At 36.2% G+C, this 22053-nt stretch overlaps 3 protein-coding genes across 5 annotated transcripts; 1 reads left to right on the forward strand and 2 right to left on the reverse strand.

The window, feature by feature from the left end:
- The first annotated feature begins 639 nt into the window (after positions 1-639).
- LOC112180108 lies at positions 640-3400 on the forward strand. Of its 3 annotated transcripts, none has more exons than XM_024318611.2 (6): positions 640-806; positions 891-961; positions 1614-1662; positions 1895-2001; positions 2766-2848; positions 2972-3400. In XM_024318611.2, exons 1-6 carry the CDS (start codon positions 758-760, stop codon positions 3231-3233), a joined length of 621 nt encoding a protein of 206 aa, XP_024174379.1. In that variant the 5' UTR covers positions 640-757; the 3' UTR covers positions 3234-3400. The 3 variants fall into 3 exon arrangements, with proteins under 3 accessions (XP_024174379.1, XP_024174383.1, XP_040368015.1); XM_024318615.2 differs by having other exon boundaries at positions 740-806; positions 1575-1662; XM_040512081.1 differs by lacking the exon at positions 640-806 and having other exon boundaries at positions 901-961; positions 1575-2001.
- On the reverse strand, positions 3289-5134 carry LOC112180109 (probable pectate lyase 4). The gene is made up of 3 exons (XM_024318617.2): positions 4067-5134; positions 3849-3981; positions 3289-3744 (listed from the first exon to the last, which is right to left on the reverse strand). The coding sequence occupies exons 1-3, from the start codon at positions 4864-4866 to the stop codon at positions 3529-3531; spliced, it is 1149 nt and encodes a 382-aa protein (XP_024174385.2). The 5' UTR covers positions 4867-5134; the 3' UTR covers positions 3289-3528.
- A 3950-nt stretch (positions 5135-9084) lies between these two features.
- On the reverse strand, positions 9085-13357 carry LOC112178858. The gene is made up of 5 exons (XM_024317108.2): positions 13196-13357; positions 12966-13119; positions 12436-12769; positions 10824-11503; positions 9085-9429 (listed from the first exon to the last, which is right to left on the reverse strand). Exons 1-5 carry the CDS (start codon positions 13251-13253, stop codon positions 9330-9332), a joined length of 1326 nt encoding a protein of 441 aa, XP_024172876.1. The 5' UTR covers positions 13254-13357; the 3' UTR covers positions 9085-9329.
- Between the last annotated feature and the right edge of the window lie 8696 nt (positions 13358-22053).

Raw genomic sequence — 22053 nt, forward strand, 5'->3', positions numbered from 1 at the left:
CAGTGAGGTTTAATGAGTAAATTTAGTATTTGAAAATTTGATAAGAGGTGTAAAAAGCATAGAGGTCAAGTAAGTAAATTTAGAGGTTCCAATAGAAAAACTCTTAAAAACAATCCGTGGATTCTACAAAATACACAAGAATCCACGAATTATAAAAAGTCAGACAAAATCATTTAAAATCTAGATTGAATACACCGTCCTAAGTTAACAGAGAAATTGGATGAAATGTCTAAAAGTTAACGGTAGGGGCTAAATCGGCAATAATTAGTAAAGCTATGGTATAAATAATCAAAATTAAAATTTCAGAGAGTAAATTGACAATCATGGTATAAGTCATGGGGTAATTTAGCTATTTTTTCTTAATTTTTTATTATTTTATCTCTCTTCTCTAAATTTTTTTATTTTTTTTTTAATTTCCATCTCACCTCACGAAATTCGAACACATGATCTCCCAAATTAGAAATCATTGCCTTACCAGTTACCACCCACAAAACACATGCGCCATCTCTCCTCTCCGGTTAGCTATAGCTAGAAATTTTAACGAAAGTTAAATTTAATTTTCATTTGGGTATTTGTTGGAATAATAAATTATATCAATAATATGAATTTTATGTTAAAATAGCAGGTCGGTATAGACGTCTAAAATAAATAAGTTTGTCCCCCACACCCACCCAAAGTCCAAGAATCCCACACCTCTGCGAGAGTCTCAGATTGGGTTCGCACCTGAAACCATAATCACACTTTGGGTTATCCCCCAATGGCAGGCAGAGAAGTTCGAGAATACACCAATCTCACAGACCCTAAAGGTATTTTTTATTTTTTTTTCTTTTCTTTCTTTGAATCTTTCTTCCGTTCTAGTTATGAGAATCAAATTGAATCGATTTTGACAGATAAAAAATGGGGGAAAGGGAAGGATAAGGTGGACGATGAAGACGTCACCTTCCAACGCATGGTTGCAAAGGTTAGCGCATTTTTGCCTCTTTTCGCTTTCTACTCTCAATCTCTCTGTTTTTGATTCAAGTTGAAAATACAGAAATATCGAATGTTCATCTCTATGGGTATTTAATTGGGTAAACATTTCAATTATCATAGTTTTAGTTTTCAGATTCTAGTCTGGGCTGAGTCTTAAATATAAATATTAAGAATAATAAGTGGATGGGCAGCAAATTCGACTTTCATTGACACTTCCTTACTACTGGGATTTATGGTCTTACTCTTGAAATCATATCTATTTTGAAAGGATCGGAAAAGATTGGGAATTGCATTAGTTATCAACATAACAAAAAGCGATTTCTCTATGATTGGACTGTTTCACTGCCATACCATGAACTGTGTTTTGGTGTAGTTGCTTACTGCTGTGAATCCTTATACGTTAGCTAGTCTACATTTTTCTATTTGGCTATATTTTTTTGTCGGTGAAGTTAATTGGAATGAGTTAGTAATTGAAGATTGATCATGACGTTGGTAGTGGTTGGATTGTTGATGGTATGCTGTAGTTTCTGCATCATTTAAATTTATTAATGTGTATTTGCTTGAGACTTTGAGGGGAGGTTTCTGATAACATGCCCTGACAGGGATCCTGGCTTCTTCTACTGGCTGGTTGATGCATGCAGATGCAAGAGGTTGCAGGAGAACGTGGAGGTTACCTTCATGGCCGAGGCGGTACATCTCTCTCTTCTCTCTGCATTTTTTTTTTTTTTTTTTTTGGTGCAAACTTGAACCCCCATGTGTGCATTAGGGCCAAGTGTGCATTCAAGGAATGCAGCTACTACTTTAACTATCTCTCTGTGTTCTGTGTGTGTGCACTTGAGTCATGCACACATCCACCACTTTCTAATTTTATTGTTGTTTAGCTCTTTACTTTGTTGCCATCTGTGTAAGTTTGAGTATACAGCCTTGGACAGTGATGACCTATTATATCTCAAGGAGCAGATGGAAGCTGAGGAGGATGCAGAACGCCTCCTTCGTCGCACTGAGAAACGAGCATTTGCTGCATTTAAGATATCCTTTTATGAAATTGCTTCTAGTGTCTTGATGTGCACCAAGTTGCTGGTAACGAGCACTGTTGCTGTACTTTGCTGTCAAACTTGATGCCATCATTGATCTGACTCTTCTCTGTAATTTTCTTCCTTTAATATAAATTGTCATGTGCCATCTAACTATAGTCGTACTCAGTACTCACCTAGGTGGTGGTAACATTTTATATTTGAAATAAGTTTACCTTATTTTCTTGGCTGGTGGCCCTCAAACTAGAAATGTAGGCTTATATCTGATCTTTTTCTTAGTAAATTAAAGTGTTGTGGATTGTATTTAGCATAATGTTCTTTTAAATTTTTGTTGAGTCCTGTGATGGTTATAGGAATTGAGGAACCCATTATGATTGCTTTCCCTCTTGTCGTTACTATTATTTTATTTAATGTTTTTACTCTATTTCTGCGGTAACTGCCTATTTTATTTCCATATTGAAGTATTCCCTGAGAAGTTTGTGTTGGAGGATGTAAATTATTTACATATCTTGATCATTTTTAAGCTTGGTGGCATCTTTAAATCCCTTGCTGCTGATGTCATGACAGGCTTTTGCCTTAAAATTTGTGAAGTTGAATGGTGATACTTTTTCTTATGGTTAGCAGCATCCTGCTGGTATTGAGGTTTAATTTTGGCAAGAATGCAAGATTTTTATATTTCTGTCTATCCTGAACCCTTTATGAATACTGTTTGTTCAAGTCTCTTTCTTCTCCCTCTTAGTTTACTTAACCAATACATACCAAGCTGCAAGTCTGGCAGATTCTTCACCTGCATCGGCTCCCTTGACACTTCGTGTTGAGCCCAAACAAAAGAGTGGGATTAGGTATAGATCTTTCTTGAAACCATATAATATAGTTAGCATCCTATATATAGCGACTCTGATTGATCCATTTGAGTTGTCCTTTTGTTATAATACATGTATAATGTATTGTGTTCTGTGATGCAGACAGCAAGATCTACTGAAAAAGGTGGTAGAAGTTAAACCCAAAAAGCAGAAAGTTGCAAGTCCATCTAATGGTAATCAGTTGTCCCTCTCCCAAAAGAATGTTGGTGCTTCTTCGACAAATCTTAAGCCTGAATCTGACCAGGACAAGCACAAGGTGCATTTGTCATCACCATCTTCCAAAATAGATGGTGAGTCCAAGGTGGAAACTACTGCCCAAAGCTTATTAGGCTTAGCATATGCAAGCTCTGACGATGAAGATTAAAGAAAGAAATGGCATTCTCTCGTGAAGCTTGGTTTTTTTATCTTTTTTTTCTTTCTTTTTTCACTTGTCTTTACATAGTATTATTGTATCCTTGATTATTAGTACAAAAACTCATGTTCACTGCTCAGACTACTTTTTACTGAAGACCATGCTTAAAGTCGGTACAATTTTGTTATAATTAGACTTTTACAGTAGGTGTGCTTTTTTTTATTTTTTTTCCTGTCCTTTCTGTAGTCTTCGATGGTTGCTGCCAGTGATGCTCCATTTTCCCGCTGTATCTACTTGAGTCTGTGACTTAGCATCTAGATTGTTTGGTGCATGTTAGAGCACCTGATGACCTTGTCAATGACCGGACAGATTTGGCGTCGGCAACTCGGAAATTTTGTTCCATGTTATAGTGTGGCTGGGCTCCACCTTGACCTGTTTGGATGAAGGAAGCCCCATTTTCAAAAATATCGCCTTTAGAGTAAAATTTCCAGGAGTTGTTAACACTGTCCTGCCTCCAAGTGATCTGTGGAATTTGTTTGCCAGGAGTTAGGAAAGTTTCTTTCATCGTCAGTATATTGCTTACATATATCTCTTGTGGCCTGCATTACTTAATTCTTGTAAACTTACCTCTTTGTTTTGTTTTGGTGCAATGAAGAGGTTGGCTTCGCTTTTAACACTAGGGTTCATGCTTCCCCCAATTGCATACTGTGTCCATTCCCTGTACAAGTTGTTTACGACATGTGCATATCCATGGCGAATCCTGAAACAATGTGATCCCTTTTGCTTAGGAAAAAGAATCTATCCCAAATAGTCATGGATAACTGAGCAAAGCAGTGGTTACGTACCTTGGCATTCTCTGATTGCAGAGTGGTCCAAAATGATTGTACACTACAGTCACCTTCATGTTCTTGTCCCGAAGGAAGCCATCATCATGGCCGAGAAGCATTACCTTGTCCTGGTTTCTGAACCAGTTGTTGGAGACGGTGACATCGGTTGATCCACGAGTGACGTCGAGAAGACCATCCTCACACTCGTATAGTGTATTGTGGTCTATCCAAACCTTTGATGCAGTAACCAACCTTATTGCGTCTCCATCAACCGCTCCTAGTGAAACTATTCCGTTCGGACCCATAACCGTGGTCGGTGGCTGCGATTTGCAGTGGTGGATTCGAAGGCCATGTATGATAACATTGGTTGCTTTGAACACTCTCAAGCACGCGTTACCTTGTATGTGGACATTAGCACCTCTTCCATCAATTGCAGTGAAGCTACTAACGAGCAATGGTTTCTCGAGTTTAATTTTCATGTCCCTCTGGAATGTGATCCATTTTTTGCCCTTGATCATAGTAGCTCCATATCTCAAAGTGCCTGGTTGGGGATTTAATGCATTGTCACTGGGATCTGTTACTTCATAGTTTATGACATCTTTTCCTATGTTGTTGCTCATTTTTCCGGCAAATCCTACCGAACACATTGCGAGTTGCTGGCGGTTGCTTCTCCAATTTGGATTCCATCTCCAGCAACCATCAATTGCGTTCATTTTCAAGCCATGGACTTTTGTTTCCTTTGCCAAACTCAGGTTCGGACCCAAGCTGCAGAGGAGAATGATGACATTAACCAAAACAAAGCAGTATTGAGAAGCCATGATTTGTTATTGTTGAAATTAGAATGAAGGGGAGGGGAGATATTTATATATTGGTACAGTTATAGTGATAAGCTCAGAAGATTTGTTTAGTTGGTTATGATTTAGCTGTGGTTAGGAGTGAAGGGTTTAAACAAAAAGGCTATGAATGGATGGAAGCTATAGAAGGTTTTGCCGTTTTGAATCTCCACCCCAAATTTAGCAGCTTTAGCTCATTAGCTATTTTTGTGTATGTAGCAGCTAGCCAAACTAGAGAAACCATTTAAGTACAAATACTGTTTCATTGGTGAAGCACTGGAGTCCTACGATTTCCAACTAAACTATACATGCTACTGGAACATCGAGTACGTTTATTAAGTGTATCTGATATACCACGTCATCAGGGTATTAATGTTCCATGTAATATCACGTGGTAAATCATAGGTACACTTTTTATTTATTGATCAAGTTATACTTAATAATATTTCCAAATACAATTTCAAATTATAGATGTTTGCTACCTAAAAAAATCTGTACTGTCCCTGACAAAGATTGTAGAGATTCACCATGCTAAGAACTGCAACCTTATGTCCAAACCTTTTAGGATAGTCTCTTGTACAGTTTTATGCTAAGCCACGTCTAAAATTATATATATTTGATAATTCGAGTTTGATCCAGAATGTTCGAGTAACATTTAGAACTCAATTTAGAAGATTAACTTGATGATATACAATCAAGTCAATCTTCGGTTTCAACTATTATATTAGACCTGGTAAAAATTGTACCAAGGTCAGATCCTTTCATTGTTTATGTTATAATGACGCTCTGGTTTCTCTCCTTAAAGTCACAAAATGACTTTAGTAGTAGCTAGTCATTGTACAGATAAGAGAATTTAAACTCTGAGCTGTGCACCATTCTGTAGCAGCATTGATTGATCCGAACCTTAGTGAACTGGATTGAAAGGAACCTGGAGCTCCACTTCAAAAAAAAGTTCTTGTTCTTCCAGTTCTGTATGTATCTAGGTGACTATAAAGACGGTACACCATTGACAATATTACTCCACAATGCTTAGGATATTCATGAGCAGTTCATAAAATCTGTTCTCTCCCTCGGCCTCTATTTCCAAGAAGAGTCAAGCTTGTCTGGTGTCCTGCTGGGAAGAGTAAGTTCTCCATTAACCCAGCCTCCCTCTGGCAATCTAATACCTGCTCATTCCAAAATTAAACTTCTAAATAAATTGTGGTCTCTCAATATGCCCCAGGGTATCGATTTTCAGCTGGCAACTTATTAGACAAAAATTCAGAGCCAGACATTACTCAAATCAGAGCCAGACAAAAAACCAGGTTAGAACTACTCACGGGGTTTGGACATTTTTCTCTTATGACATAACCCTTTTATCTTAGAACTCTACTTTTATTTTTTGGCTTGATTCTTTCACACCCTCCCTTCCCTGGAAGGTCAGAACAATTTAATTTGTAGTCTCATGCTTTCTTAGAATATTTGGCATGCAAGAAGTAACCTTATTTTTAGACAAGTTGTTGCCATTACCATGTCATACATGTTGTTGCTAGAATGACGACTCAGTATTGGAACTCAAATATCATATCGGCTCATCCTCTTACGCAGGGACAGCAACTGATCAAATAGAAGCCCCCTGACACTAGTTCTCTTAAATTGAACTTTGATAGCAGCAACAGGATTTGTGATCCAAGACCGTTGTGGCAATCCACTTTTTCCCTCTTCTGAAAACATTTGTCGGTCAACAGTCATTGTAGCCAAGGCTTTAGCACTTCGAGGAGGACTTGATCATCCTATCGTTCAAGGCTACCAGCACATTCAAGTTGAAGGTGACTCAAAACTCCTTATAGATATTAATGGAAAAATTTCAGCTCCCTGGAGGATTAAGTTCCTGGTCCAAGATGACTCAACCTTTGCCTCATGTTACACATCAATCTTCCTTTCCCATATCTTGCGATTGGAATGCAGGTAGGTAATTTTCAACTAAATTTCTAGCAATAATGCTCAGGCTAACTATTATCTTTAGCCGAGGATAGATAAGCAGATTCACAGTGAAGTGACCAATAGAGGTTGCAACCCATTGTCACCACCACTGCAGCAGTTTTTCAATTGAAATTATAGCTGATGATAGGCTCATTTTATGTATTTGTGGTGCAGGACTCCCCTCCATAACCCATTTTCATTCTGATCCATTCCCCAGCTAGCCTTAGAAGGCAAGGCCTGATTAATATGACGAGTACCTTTAATGCTAAGGCCACAACAATCGTTTGGTAGATGAACCATCCCATTTGGGAAAATGGATCTTTGTAAGCACAGTCGGGACATAAATGAATAAAAAAAAATAAAGTCCGTATTAAGTTTATCCAAAGCATCACAGATAGTCATAGGTAGCCTAGAAGTTTGCATAGAACAAACAGGGATGATAGAGGTCACAGAATAGGATCATACCAGCATGTTGAGGACCTTACAATTCCAGTCAGTAAGTCTATTTCTGCAGCTTGTCAACAATATTAGTATATGTGTGTATTGTAACCTTTGAATGAATTAAGGGCACCTTATCTAATTTTTGTTACCTAAGATACTAAACAATGGCAAGCCACAAATCAGCCGCGCTGATGTTCTAATTAGTAGAATTTAAAGTGTTGGGAGAACAAAACAACAGAGTTCTCATAACTAACTTCTTGTCCAAATCCATGCATTCCTTTTGAATTTTAGCTTGAGAGTACCTTGCTACAGCAAAGAGAATAAGATCACTTGCAAAAGAAGGTTAGAGACGAAAGGCCCAGATCTGAAAGCTTGAAATGGTTTCCAGTGCACAACTTCAACAGCAGAACTATATATATTAAGTTAATTTCTCCAAGCATGACAATGATGACATAAATAGATAAGGTGATAAGGTATCACCTTGTCTAATACCTCTAGTAGCCTTGAAAGTATATGTCAGTTCTCAACTGAGGACGACCTAAAAACTAGTCCTAGAGACACTACTTAGTCAATTTCGATCACTAGACTATTAGGAATTTGGGCTTCATAGAGAACTGCTTCAATAAATTGCCAGCTTAGTCTGTCGTAAGCTTCAGAGAGGTTAATTTTCCATGCAAGATTGGTACTTAGGGAGACTTCTTGAGCCACAACAGTGTTGTTAGATATGTCCTTACCAGGCACAAAGTCAGGACTAACCAGATTTTTGAAAAATGGCGGAATCCTAGCAACCAAAATCAAGGATATTAACTTCTTTTTTTTAATCAGAAATAACTTTCATTCCAAAAAAAAACAGTTGCGCAAACTGATTGATTGAAAGAGATCCATATTTTGAGGACTAGCAACCTTAGGAACCAAGGTAAATACCAGAAGAGAAAGAAGTGCTAAGAAGAGTTAAAATCTCCTCAGCACAAATAGTTCGATGCTTTTGGTAGAAACTAACAGGGAAACCATAAGCTCTAGCTACGAATGTTAAAACCATAACCTCAGTGTTAGAACATCAATCCCTGGCTAGCAAAAGCATCCTACCTTTAAGAAAAATCCTGGCTAAATAACCTTCTTTTCTTCCCTGGGGTGCTACTTTTGTACAGCATTATCTTATTTTGTAAAGGCCATGACAGACTTGATTATTAAAGTCGGGAAAAACCTAATTCCACTAATACTCTCAAATTCATGCTGGAAGGGTTGAAGTGAAGTGGAAACTGAATCGGATTTGGCACCTAACTCAATTCCACTAATCTTCCTTATGATTACGTAAAACGGTAAAACCTCTATAGTTATAAGGTTGGAACCTAACTAATATTATCATTATAAGATTATTATACCATAAATAGAGGTGTAGTTGAAAAAAATTATTATTTAACTTGTATTTCTTGGACAAGATGTCTGAATATATGTACCACATTAATGGTGGAACTTTAAGAGATAATCCTGAGCAGGAGAGTGCGGAAATACCAAAAATTTGAATGTCAAAACTAATATTACCATCGCATGTCTCCTCCTAATATGAAAGGATGGCCTATAAATATTCATTTTTTGTCCAACTTGAAGGTCAAAACTCTGACAAATAAAATGTCAAAACTCCAGATCATAAGAATACGTATGTGTTTAGTTTATATTGTACTAGCTTCTGTAAAACTAATGATATTCACAGATACTGTAACCTCTACATTTATATTGTTTATATGTAACTATGCAAGTGTATCTCATATACCAAAACTTCGAACCAATGAAAAAAGAGAATAATCCAAAAATGTAAAGGTTCGTGGATTGCGCAAGTGTTTATCTTATATGTGACTAGCTACTGTAACTACAGATTAAGGCTGCACATCAAAACACTAGTACCATTTGCAAGTTACATGGTAAAAACAACCAAGTAGTTCCATATCCTACTTTAAAGGTCAACATTTCTTTACTTTCAACAGCAATTCTGCGATAACACAAAAATTCACTAAAGGGGTGTAGATTCCAACCTTATGTGACAAAATTTACTGTTGTCTGAAAATACTGATAATTCCATCCGCAAACGATTTCATAGCACCCCATAGAGTTGTTGATCTTTTTGGAGGTTCTGCATCATCAGCCAGCCTGCCAGAAAGGAAGGGGCACAATGGATTCAGCTTACGTAAATGAAGTTGAGAAAAGTAAATTTAGGTGAGACGTCATGTTTATTACATGTGCTTTTAACTTAAAGCTAAGCATATCAGATGCATTTTCAAGGGGATTGTACTATTCAGGCTTCAACTTCCCATAATCTAATACAAATAGCTTCACCATCAGCCAAAAAAGAGAGAAGTAAATAAATAAATGAACGTGACAAGACTATGTTCATTGGTTTGTAAACTAAGAATGGTCATTAACAATCACTAATCACTGTAGGAAATAGTACTCCAAGATGAGATGTCAATCACTAAACCCGCTTGATTTTTATTTTTATTTTTTATTTATTTACTTTTTTGCCCTTTAAACTAAAGAAAAGAAAGATACTGAAAGATCTTGATATCAAGTTATTCGCATATATTCTAGGTAAAGTAGAAAAGTCCCCAAACTTATATCTCTACATTACATTGTCCACTGCCCAAGCGACAAGCTCAAAAGCAAAAAAGAAGCGTGATCGTGGTATCAATGTAATATTTTTCATCCAGAAACAAAAAATTAGAATTAATAATTAATTACAGCAATAAAAAAACAATTGTATTGTTTACAATAAAATCAAGAGGTCAAATCAGAGAAAAACAACAGGATACAGAGCACAGGCATGGTGTTTTAGCTTCTGTTTGAGAGAATCAATTTGATTTATTCTTTACAACACTAATTGCATGTGAATGACCAGTATGCACTGTTCAGAAAACTAATTCAGGCATGATGTTTGACCGGATGTTATAGAAAGTCAATTTCATTTGTTTTTATCAAAAACTAATGCAGGGGATTGTTAATAGTAGCACCACAACTATTCCTATAATCCATGTTTTGCATCAGAAGAAGCTAATCATCATATGAACCTGGCTAGGAAAGCACATATGGTCACTCTGGGAACCAATAAGATCCACGAATTCTACTAACGAGTTTACAAATTACAGTTCACCTTGGCTAACAAACCTTCAAGTTGAGAACAGTGAGCTGATAAGGAAGGCTAACCTTCTCAGCTTTGTTTTAAGAATATGAAGAGTGTTAGATATATGGTCAAATAAGTTGAGACTCGTGAAGTTTGGAGTAGTATTCCAAATAATTAAGCAACCAAATTCATACTCTTCAGATGTTAATCTTGTCTACATCCATATCCAAAATATCTCATATTCTCTTTGTCCGTGGTGCAAGCAATCCATATCTTTGTGCATATAATACGCGCTTTAGCTCTTTTAACAAATTGACAATGAATGTCTACGGCAATACATGATCATTAAATAACAGTAATCCAATTTTAATGTTGTTCAGAATGATAACAATGATATTATGACATTAGAATACAATAAAGAACTTACTTGGATAGTTTGTCTGCCTGAGGAATCTCTTCATGTTGCTCCACTATAGACTTTGAAACATCAAGATCTGATTTAGTAACAACAGTATCACCAGAACTTGGAGAGGCTCTATTAGTTTCCGCTATTGGTAAATGTTTTTCTTTAGCAACAAAATCAAGTCGATCAGCCTGAGGGATCTCTTCATGCTGGTCCATTTTACACTTTGAATCATCAAGATGTGGTTTAGTAACATCCTCTGTATCATCAGAACTTGAAGAGACTCTATTAGTTTCCGCTATTGGTAGATGTTTTTCTGCAGCAATGGAATCAAGTCGATCAGCCTGAGGGGTCTCATCATGTTGCTTCATTTTACACTCTGAATCATCAAGATCCGGTTTAGTAATATCCTCCGTATCATCAGAACTTGGAGAGGCTGGATTAGTTTCCCCTATATGTAGATGCTTTTCTTTAGAGACATAATCATGTTGATGAGCCTGAGCTTCCTCCCTTTTACCATCCTCAGATTTGTCATGTGAATGAGAAATAACATCAAATCCTCCTTGTAACATCTCACATCCTGGAGCAATAGAGACAAATTGAGTTTTCTTAAGTTCCTCCATATCAAGGCCTATATATGAAGATTCCTCAGCATTCACTTTCCAGATATTACTTTGTGTGACATCCAGATCAGAACCTCTCCCCTGCAGGGAAAATACAACTTAAGTAACTATAAAAAAAATTTAAGGTACTTCACTCTAATGCAAAGTCCCAGGAGCATAATAAATAACCAAAAAAAAAACAGTACAATATTTGAAATATTGATAAATATGGGAAACCAAAAATGGAGAATGAGGCGTTCAAACATGCTAGAAGTGATTCCTTGCAAAAGCCAAATGCTAGAAGATTTAACTCAATTCAAGATGCCCTTCATGCATCGGGAACCAACGGAAACTTATTTATGATGCATTGAAACTATAAAAGACTCAACAAGAATGAATAAACCGAGAATAGTGAAGTATGTACTCATGAATGGATGGGGTGGACTACGTCTCAGTTGATATGCATCTAGTCATGACTCTCATAATATTTCAGGAAAATAAACAGATGGGAAGAAGCAAATATTTCCTATCATAAATTTCAGGCAGCAACATGAAGAAATACTCTCAAAGCAAAACTTTTTATGCTTCTCCACTGCATAAAATTAAGTTACTACATGTGTAAGGTAGGAATCAAATTAAGAGGATATGTGATCAAGGAAACAAGGGACTCATTGGGTTTTTACCTTCTAAGGCTACTATCTCCTGTTAATACTTCTCCAAAACAATTCCCAATCAACTAAGACGGTAACTTACTTCAGTCTTTCTAAAGTTGCAATTTTGAAAAGATAGTAGTGTTGTACCTCTGTCAATAACATATTAGAGTTTGCAACCAGAATAATAAACAAAATAGAAAGATGCCAACTATGCCTCAAGAGAAATGTTATTGGTAGGTGTAGTATGACTGACCATAACCAAACCTCTATTCAAGCTTGAAAATTCCATACTTTATAATCTAAATTGGTTGCCAAAATCATTACCAACAATAACCATAGCAAAAATAAACTAATAAACGGTGATCCATGGCTAATACTTACTGGAGTGATAACTTCTTCGGACAAAATCTCAACTGAGGAGGACGTCTGGGACTCTTCCTCAGCTTCTAAACACCCGTCACTGGCAACACTAAGATCTGTGTCATTTTCCGCCTCAGAAACAGTTTGAGCAATGACACCTCCGACTTCAGTCAAAGACTCACTTCCTCTTATTCCCTCTCGTCCCAACGAATGCTCAATCCCACCACACGAGGGCGAGATTTTAGCCGTGTACTGTAGCTCCTGGAGGATCCCCCTAATTCTATAGTAACTGCCACCCACTTGTCTCTGAGTATACTTAAAGGGAGGGAATTTCCCCGCATTCATTGCTCTGTACCTGCAAACAATGATCACCCAGGTACCTTTATCTACTCCCAACTCATCGAAACACAAAACGAAACTGCCAATTCTAACGCCCAACACTCTCTAAACAACAAAAATCTGATATACAAAACCCAAAACAACAAAATCACAAGAACCCAGTAAGCATTACATTAAAAAAAAAAAAAAAAGAGTTTATAACATATACATACTCGTGGACAAATGATTCGACAAGGGCTTTGAGCTCCTTCTTGCTCAGCCTCCTTCCACGGACTTTGTTGCCATCTGGGTTTGGTTCCTCGGCGGCGGCGGCGGAGGCGGCATTGTTAGCATAGGGCCTTCTTCCTCGCAGCCCACTTGGTCGTACTGCAAAACCCACAAAAGAATATATGATCCTAATCACACAAACACTAAATTTTCAGGTCTGAGAGAAAAAATTTACCGGATTTGGGGAGGTGATTGAAAGTGAGGCCTCTTCGTAACATGCTCTGTATACTCATTCAGTCGATCATTATTTGTGCTCGTAGCTTTTTACATATCAGTGGAAGAGAAGAGAGAATAGTAGACGAGGGTTTTAGGGTGTTTTTTTAAGCTTCCTAGACAACGGAGAGGGGGGGGGGGGTTACAAGACACCTGGGCTGGGGTTTAACAGTGCGTGTAACACACGCTCTCCGTTTATGATAATCGTTTTGCAAGGTAGGTCAGTAAAAAAAAAGGTGGAGGTCAGTAAAAAAGTTGGGTTTGCTATTTATGTCTTGATTGTTTGCAGCATAAGGAAATCTTTGTTCACTCTCTAAATGTCTTGGGCTTCATGGGAATGAGTAGCATCTAATTCTGATGGCATGGGGTTCATATACATCAGATCTTGCTCTTCTCTGATCTCAAGGTACTCCTCTTCTGCTTACATATTATGAAAATTGAGTCCTTTGGGTTGTTTTCTAACGCAGTAAAAAAATATCGAAGTTCATGTCATTTATTTAATTGATTAGATGGCTTGTTTTGTAATAGTATTAGTATCTTGTGAAACTGAAGGTCTGTTATTTACTTGTGCATTGCATTACATTTCTAGGATTTGAGATCACCTTACATTTAGCAGTAGAGTTCTTTAAACCATCTTATACAAATGATGACCAAAAACATTCATGAGTTGTTCTCATTCTGGTTCGTGTTCATTCTTTTAAAACCTTATTTGTATAGAACAAGAGCAGAAAATATATATCCTATTGTTTTGCAGAGTGGTAGAAACATGATCCTTGTAATGGTTGGATTGCATTAGTGATGTAAAAATATATTCCATATAATATATCAAAATTATCAGAGTTGTATCATCTTCACCAGTAGGCAGTTAATGAGCACATTCAAAGTTTAATGGAATGGACTTCTATCATTGATGATTTGTTTGCAAAGCAAGTGCCAGAGTTTGTGTCATAGGAATGTACTCCTAGTTTATGGAATATGGAAGATAATGTGCTCCAGACATTAGTATCACTTCCTAGGCGTACATGATGCTGCCTCTTTGCAATGGTTAGACCTTAGGACCTGGAACCTTTAGTGGCCGGGGTAAATTAAATTCTAAAGATCTTATATTTTGAAGAGGTGCTTTAAACATGACATGGATGAAAAAACAAAGTAGGCACATTATCTCGGGTTGGCAATGCTTGAATTAAATATCATTTTGGTGATTAGCACAAGGATGCATTTGAAGAACCAAGTGTTATTGGTCTGTGCCGAAAGTTACTGTGATGAGTGTTATTAGTTGAGCAATTAAGGAATGGTGCTTGAATTAAATATCATTGTGGTGATTAGCACAAGGATGCATTTGATGAACCAAGTGTTATTGGTCTCTGCTGAAAGTTACTGTGATGAGTGTTATTAGTTGAGCAATTAAGGAGTGGTGTTATGAGCTTGCTGTGGAGTACGAAGGAAAGCATGATAGCGATAAAACGTGCAGAGGACTACATTGCTATACAAGTTTGGACCCAGAAGATACCATTATCAAATCCTTAGCACACATGCTTCGCTTGGCAAAGGAGGTCCAGATTGCTTATCACATAAAAAGGCTGACTTTGCAGATGAAGGAGCAAGTGTAATTTGTGTTCCATTTGGTCCTCTACAAGGCCTGATAATCTTTCGAGGCAAATAGGATTTGTTTTCAAGAGACTATAACTATATATTTCTAATTTTCACATGTGCTTTGCTAAGACAGGCTAGTCTTGCCCAAATGTAACAGATATATGCTATTATTGTTGTCAAAATTCAATCAATGGAACATAAGGCCTCGATGACATGTAAATATGTAATTCATTTGTGATCTACAAGCTTTTATCTTTTAACATTGCAAAAAGGAAACTCATGTATGCCTGCCTAATATGAAGCAACTCTAAATGAAAATAATCAAACACAAGCTAAGTAGCTGTAGAAAATTACAATCCCAAAAAAATACTTAGTGGCTTCTAGTTTCTACACTATTGCAAGTTTATTTGGAAAGGCATGCATGATCATAGTTTTCCATTCAGTGGCCATGACAGGATGCTACGTCAAAAATGCTGCATCAAAGCAAGCTGCTTCTTCTCAACCAATCCTACCTGGTCGGATGTAGCATTTTGCATCAAAGCAAGCTGGGAATGTTGTCAAACAGTCTTCACTTCCAGCAACCTAAAGTCCATCAATAACTAGCTTAGTTAATGAGTGTTAACTAAACTGTCTCCTTATCTAGGATTAAACCACTGATGAAATTGTGCATGGTCTGTGCTAGGTTGGGAATGTACATAGTATGTTTGCGTTGGGAATGTACTCAATGGGATAGGCTGCCCAGGTATTCTCTGCGACCAGAAGAAACACAGCTTAATATACTTGTCTGGTTTATCAGAAGCATTTAATGAATCAACATATATAATTGTATTAGTGAAATAAGCATATTGACAAGATGATCTTGTTGTGCAGAAGCGTCAAACAGGTATGAAGTATCAGAAATATGAAAACATAAATTAATAGAAAAAATCCAGAAAACCAAAGATTTATGTGATTCACCCGAAAATCAAAGGGTTACATCCACGGGCGGAAACGGTGAGGAGATTCCACTAATATCAAAAGCAGATTACAAAGTGTTTAGCACTCAAACCCAAAACCCGATTACACCTGAATACACTCACGGAAAGAGAAAGACCAAATAGAAGAACAACTACCTCAAATATATATATTGTCACTCACAAGAACAAAAGCAACAAGGCAAAAGGTAATTTTCTATAGAACTCAAAACTACGGCTACTTCTCAATAACCCTAAGTTGCGGCTTTTTCTTTTCTCTCTCACATCTTAATTGGTGACAAAAAGCATATATTTATATGTGCATGAGGCATACTCCAAAACCTAATAGAATTAGGTTAATCATATGGGCTTAGTCCAAAAGATAATCGATGGGTTTATTAATTTAAGCCACAAACCAACAATCTCCACCTTGGCTTAAATTAACTAAAATCTCTAAAGTAAAAATCTCCTCCGAATGTCTCCTCCATCAAACCCCAAAGGGTACTAAATGCGAATAGCAATCAAGCCCAAGCCAAGCTTGAACTTGCAAACAGGAACTGGCTTGATCAAAATTAGATGACTCTGACGAAGAGATTGAATTTCTTCATACAAAGCAACATTGTAGAACTGAAGTTGCTTCTCTTCAATATCACCAACAAAAACAAGCATCTCCTGACTAGGTTGAATAAAAGTGCAGTCTAATACTTTCTCTGAAGCTTGAATAAGCTCCACCAGCTTACTAACACCGTGGCCCAAACTTGCATCAATAGACTCTCCTCCAAATAGCATGGCATACTCTTAATTGGAGTCTTCATACAAAATGCGGATGATGGAGACCAATTAATCAAGTAGCAGGAACTAACAGATTCAGCACCAAAGTCCTTAGACTTATCCAAGTTAGAAAGTATGCAAAGCGCTTTCTCTATGAGGGATCCACAAATATGTTTTGCAATTTTTATAAGTGGTGACTTCAAAATAGTGCGGTGTCTCACTATCTGATCTTCACAGAACTGATCAAATTGGCCCTCAACAAATTAACCTGTACCAAAATCTGAATATGGACTTGATGAAGAGGCAACTGATGAAGCACCAATAACTATGCTACCCTGAAGTACATAGAGGTTATGGCAAATCAACTTTCCCTGAATCACAACAAGAGCACCCTTACTAACTCTTAAAACTCCACCTTGAGACAAATACTTATAGCCTTGTGAGTCAAGAGTACCCAAAGATATCAAATTATTTTTCAAATCTGGGACATGCCTAACCTTTGTCAAAGTCCTAATAATTCCATCATGCAACTTAATTCGAACTGTTCCAATCCCCATTACTTTATTAGGAGTATTATCCTCCATAAAGACAGACCTTCCATCAATAGACTGATAATTGTTAAACCAATCTCGATTGAAGCACATATGGTGCGAGCAACTCGAATCAAGCAACCAAGCATTAACAGAAGAATCACCAACAAATAAGGTAAAATCAAAAGTAATAGACTCATCATCCACATAATTCGCATCATCACCAGAAGATTTTTCAGAAGATTTACATCTATCTTTGAGTTTAGGGCATTCAGGTTTCCAATGACCTTCTTTGTGACCATAGTGGCATGTACCTTTTCTAATTCAAGACTTAGATCTTGAACTTCCTCTATTACTGCTTTCTTCTCTACCTTGAACTACCAAACCATGATCTTGATTATCATTCAAATTCTCTAACACTTTCTTCTTCAATTCTCTAGAACTCAAAGCTGGTTTGACATCTTCTAAAGAGATAGCCTCTCTTCCATACAGCATGGTGTTAACAAAATTATCAAAAGAAAGAGGCAAAGAGCATAGCAAATCAAAGCCTGATCTTCATCATCAATTTTAACATCCATACTTCTCAAATCAGATATAAGCTTATTAAATTCATCAATATGGTTTTGAACAGGTGTACCTTCAGACATACGAAGAGTGTATAGTCGTTGCTTCAAATATAGTCGACTGGTCAGGGATTTGGTCATATATAATTTCTCCAGCTTTAGTCACAATCCAGGTGCATTTGTCTCATCAGCAACTTCACGCAAAACCTCATCAGATAGATACAACAAAATTGCACTATGTGCTTGTTCTAACACGTCTCCTTTTTCTTCTTCTGACAAAGTAGTTGGCAAAGCATTCACACCTTTCAGAGCCTTTAATAACCCTTGTTGAACTAATAGGGCTCGCATCTTCAAACGCCAAATGTTGAAATCATTCCTCCCATTAAATTTATCAATCTTATATTTCATCGAATAAGTAGACTTCATCATTGAATCAAATAGCCCAACCGAAGTTTGAGTTTTGATACCACTTGTTGTGCGGAAGCGTCAAACAGGTATGAAATGTCAGTTGAATGTTTCTAATATTTTTTTTATAAGTGTTGCACATAAATGGTGGTGGATTGATATTGCCCTCAACTCATTCATCTCATCCATATATATCATCTTAAAAACAATTCTAAAACTTTTTACTTTAATTTTTCCATTTTCAATACCTAAAACTCCTTATTTGTTTTCCTCTGTTTTCTTACTTTAAATTTTCTTTTTCATCATCATCACATCTATTTTTTGTCATCCATGTCTTTCCATATCCATTTAGGATTTGTTTTCTTGAGTTTACATTTTTAGTATATAGTTCTTTAGATTTTCATTTGAATTTTCTTTTTCATCATCATCATCACATCTATTTTTTGTCATCCATCTCTTTCCATATCCATTTAAGATTTGTTTTCTTAAGTTTACGTTTTTAGTATATAGTTCTTTAGATTTTTTTTCATTTGAATTTTCTTTTTCATCATCATCACATCTATTTTTTGTCATCCATGTCTTTCCATATCCATTTAGGATTTGTTTTCTTGAGTTTACATTTTTAGTATATAGTTCTTTAGATTTTCATTTGAATTTTCTTTTTCATCATCATCATCACATCTATTTTTTGTCATCCATCTCTTTCCATATCCATTTAAGATTTGTTTTCTTAAGTTTACGTTTTTAGTATATAGTTCTTTAGATTTTTTTTCATTTGAATTTTCTTTTTCATCATCATCATCACATCTATTTTTTGTCATCCATCTCTTTCCATATCCATTTAGGATTTGTTTTCTTAAGTTTACATTTTTAGTATATAGTTCTTTAGATTTTTTTTCATTTGAATTTTCTTTTTCATCATCATCATCACATCTATTTTCTGTCATCCATCTCTTTCCATATCCATTTAGGATTTGTTTTCTTAAATTTACGTTTTTAGTATATAGTTCTTTAGATTTTTTTTTGTTGTTGTATTGTTTTTATTTCCAACATTTTTATTTGTTTTGTGTTTTAGGTACGGCGTGAAGTCCAAGTGCTCCCTCCAATACTTGATGTTGAACAATCAGTTTATTGTTTTACTATATTCAAGCGACTACAGCAAGGGTTTAAATTGAACGCCTATTTTTAGCATATCAAAGATCTGGTTTAATTGTTAATCAACTCTTTTTGGGTTTATCATGTAACATATAATGTTTATCCAGTTACTCTTTATGATAATCTACTTTACCTCTTTGCTCCATGGAGTCTAGTCATTTTGCCTCTTTGCTTCATGGAGTTGATTGGGATTCTATGTATGTGTGTGTATGTGTGTATATATATATATTATACTCTATAGCCCCACTGAAACTCACTACTCAAACTCTCTTCTCACTTACACTCAGTACTCAAATTCTCTCGCCACATGGATTTTGCAGAGAGAACGTGACCTGAAAAATGATTATGTACTTGAATATTTCTCTCATAAACAAGTTTCAGTTTCATCCGACAAACCGAAGTTGAGAAGGGGCTGAACCTTTATCAACTAGGTGAATTGTTGAGAGCCCCTTTGAGCTAAGATTGAGAGCCTTAGTAAGCGAAGCTGATGTCAACTCATTCCGCAACTGCATTCTCGGACATCAGGAGTGAGTTTTAAGCTCTATAAGATGTTGGATTCAACATTTGAGCACTCTGATCAACTGAGGGCAAACATTGAGACACCACCTCCGACTTTCTTCTGGCAGCAAATTGAATTTCTGAAAGCCTGTATGAGGAAGTTTGTTGTACATCCGGCTGATAATCGTCGGATGTATCGGGTGATAGATGATACCCTCAAGGCTATTTTGCTGGTGGAGGGCATGCCATGTGATGATCAGGCGATCAACTCTTTCAGGATGTATGGAGTGGTCTTGAGGGTGATGCGGGATATGCAAAAGGGGGTCTCTGTGTATGTCTAGCAAGTCGACGGTAACACTTATGGTTGAGATCGTTGGAGGACCATTTTAGGGTGTGTTGTGGCAGTTTTGGAGTATCGTTTTCAAGCTTTGTGGAGATTTGTTGTATCGGTTTTAACCTCTGTGGGAGATTTGGGTGGCAACCTTGCTTTATCAATCTATCGGTTTCATGTTTTTGCGGCGGATCTGGTTGTGTTTGCATCTACTATTTCCATTTTCTACCTACGTAAGTATCGACTATTCTCGTATCTATGTATTTGGGCTTTAATTAATATCATTAGTTCTCGAATCCCTTTATCTCTTTTTTTATATATGTGCATTACGATTTCCCTTCATCTCTACTAGCAATAATGTTGCATGGTTTTTTTTTTTTTTTTTTTTTTGAGAAACTAATGTTGTATGGTTCCCGTCGAATCCATATAAATTTTACAATCAACACAATTTCTTTTAGTATTTCAAAAATATAGGAAAAAAAAAATCAGGAGTTATAAATAGGAAGCATGAATAGTATGAAAAGTCTTAAACCCTCCGCTCCCCACAAACAGATTACCATAACTTTATCCCAAGAGTTCTTCCATGATTTTTTTTTTAATATGGGAATTTCTTATATAAATAGTCTAATGAGGGAGTATAGGAAAGTATGGACAGTTCAAGCCGAGGATGGAGGGTATTCTTGTAAATCAACATCAGAAACATAAGTATTCTAAACAAATAATGTTGAAATTTACAAAGTATTTATAGACAAATTATGAAAAAAAAAAAAAAAAAAGGTTTTAAAGTATTTGAATTGTAATCAAGCTAATGATCAATCAAACCAAGAATCAAGAAAGAGATAGGTGAATGAAAATAGTAGAGACACGTTAACAACCATTAACACGTTAAACAGATTATCAAACATAAATAACGCATGAAAATATGTTATAAAAAGATATCAATCAAGAACAAAGATGAACGCAGACAATATGTCTATTACTTCCCTTAATTATTTAACCAGATGAACACACCATGGTCAAACCTATTAAACATGCATTGCTAGTGATACAATGTTACCCTAACAAAAAACATAGTTACGCAAGAAGTATAATTGGAAGTTTAATTGATTTTAGAAAAGCCAACAAGTATGGAATGTCAATTTTATCATGCAATTCGAGTCATTGATTTACTTTACTTTAGTACAAAAGTTTTCCACTTAATGAATCCAGAACATAGAACGCCACTTCTTAATTCTAAAAACAATTATATGCTTGAAACTCTAAGTTGGCCATCAAAAAACACAAACACATAAAAGATAATTTTAAGCACAACACCAACAATCATTCAATGACATAAGATGAAATCGCAAATTATATATTTGAAAACCTAAAATGTTAGCATGCTTCATGGTTTTTGAAAACTAAAATCAACTACATAAACTTTAATCTTACAAAGTTGCGAATTCAAAAAAACAAAACAAAAAGATGTTCTGAATTACAAGTAAAAAAAAAAAACGAAATCAATAAAAGGTGGTTATGGTTACATTTTTGAAGACTTCAAGAACGCAAGAGGAGTTTCAAAACGATGATCTTGTAATGATGGCTACGGCAAGGAGATGGATGAATGCTTGATCACAGGTCCAATGCTAGGAAGAAGGATGGAGGTCGAAGCTTTGAAGTAAAGAGGAGAGGTTTTTGTTACGTCCCGAACCTAGGAATTACGATTTACTTTCGTGTTGGACGGTAATTGTTAAATATTTTCAATTTTGAACCGTTATGGATATTTTAGTGGCCCTAAAAGTTGACTTTTTATTCGGGTCAAAATTTGAGAAAATGTTCTTCACGAAAGTTGTAGGGGACGTTAAACCGAGCGCGTGCATATGTGGTTCGTAAAAATCGGACTTCGTATGCAAGAGTTATGGCCGAAATAGTAAAATTACTGTTCACAGTAATTTTTGATTAAAATAGAAAGTTACCTAGGGTAGGTTTCCATTTCCGGAAACCCACCCTTCCCCTTTCTCTCTCCTCCCCCCCGAGCTCTC

Source organism: Rosa chinensis, chromosome 7, assembly GCF_002994745.2.
Source record: "Rosa chinensis cultivar Old Blush chromosome 7, RchiOBHm-V2, whole genome shotgun sequence".
Classification (NCBI taxonomy): domain Eukaryota; kingdom Viridiplantae; phylum Streptophyta; class Magnoliopsida; order Rosales; family Rosaceae; genus Rosa; species Rosa chinensis.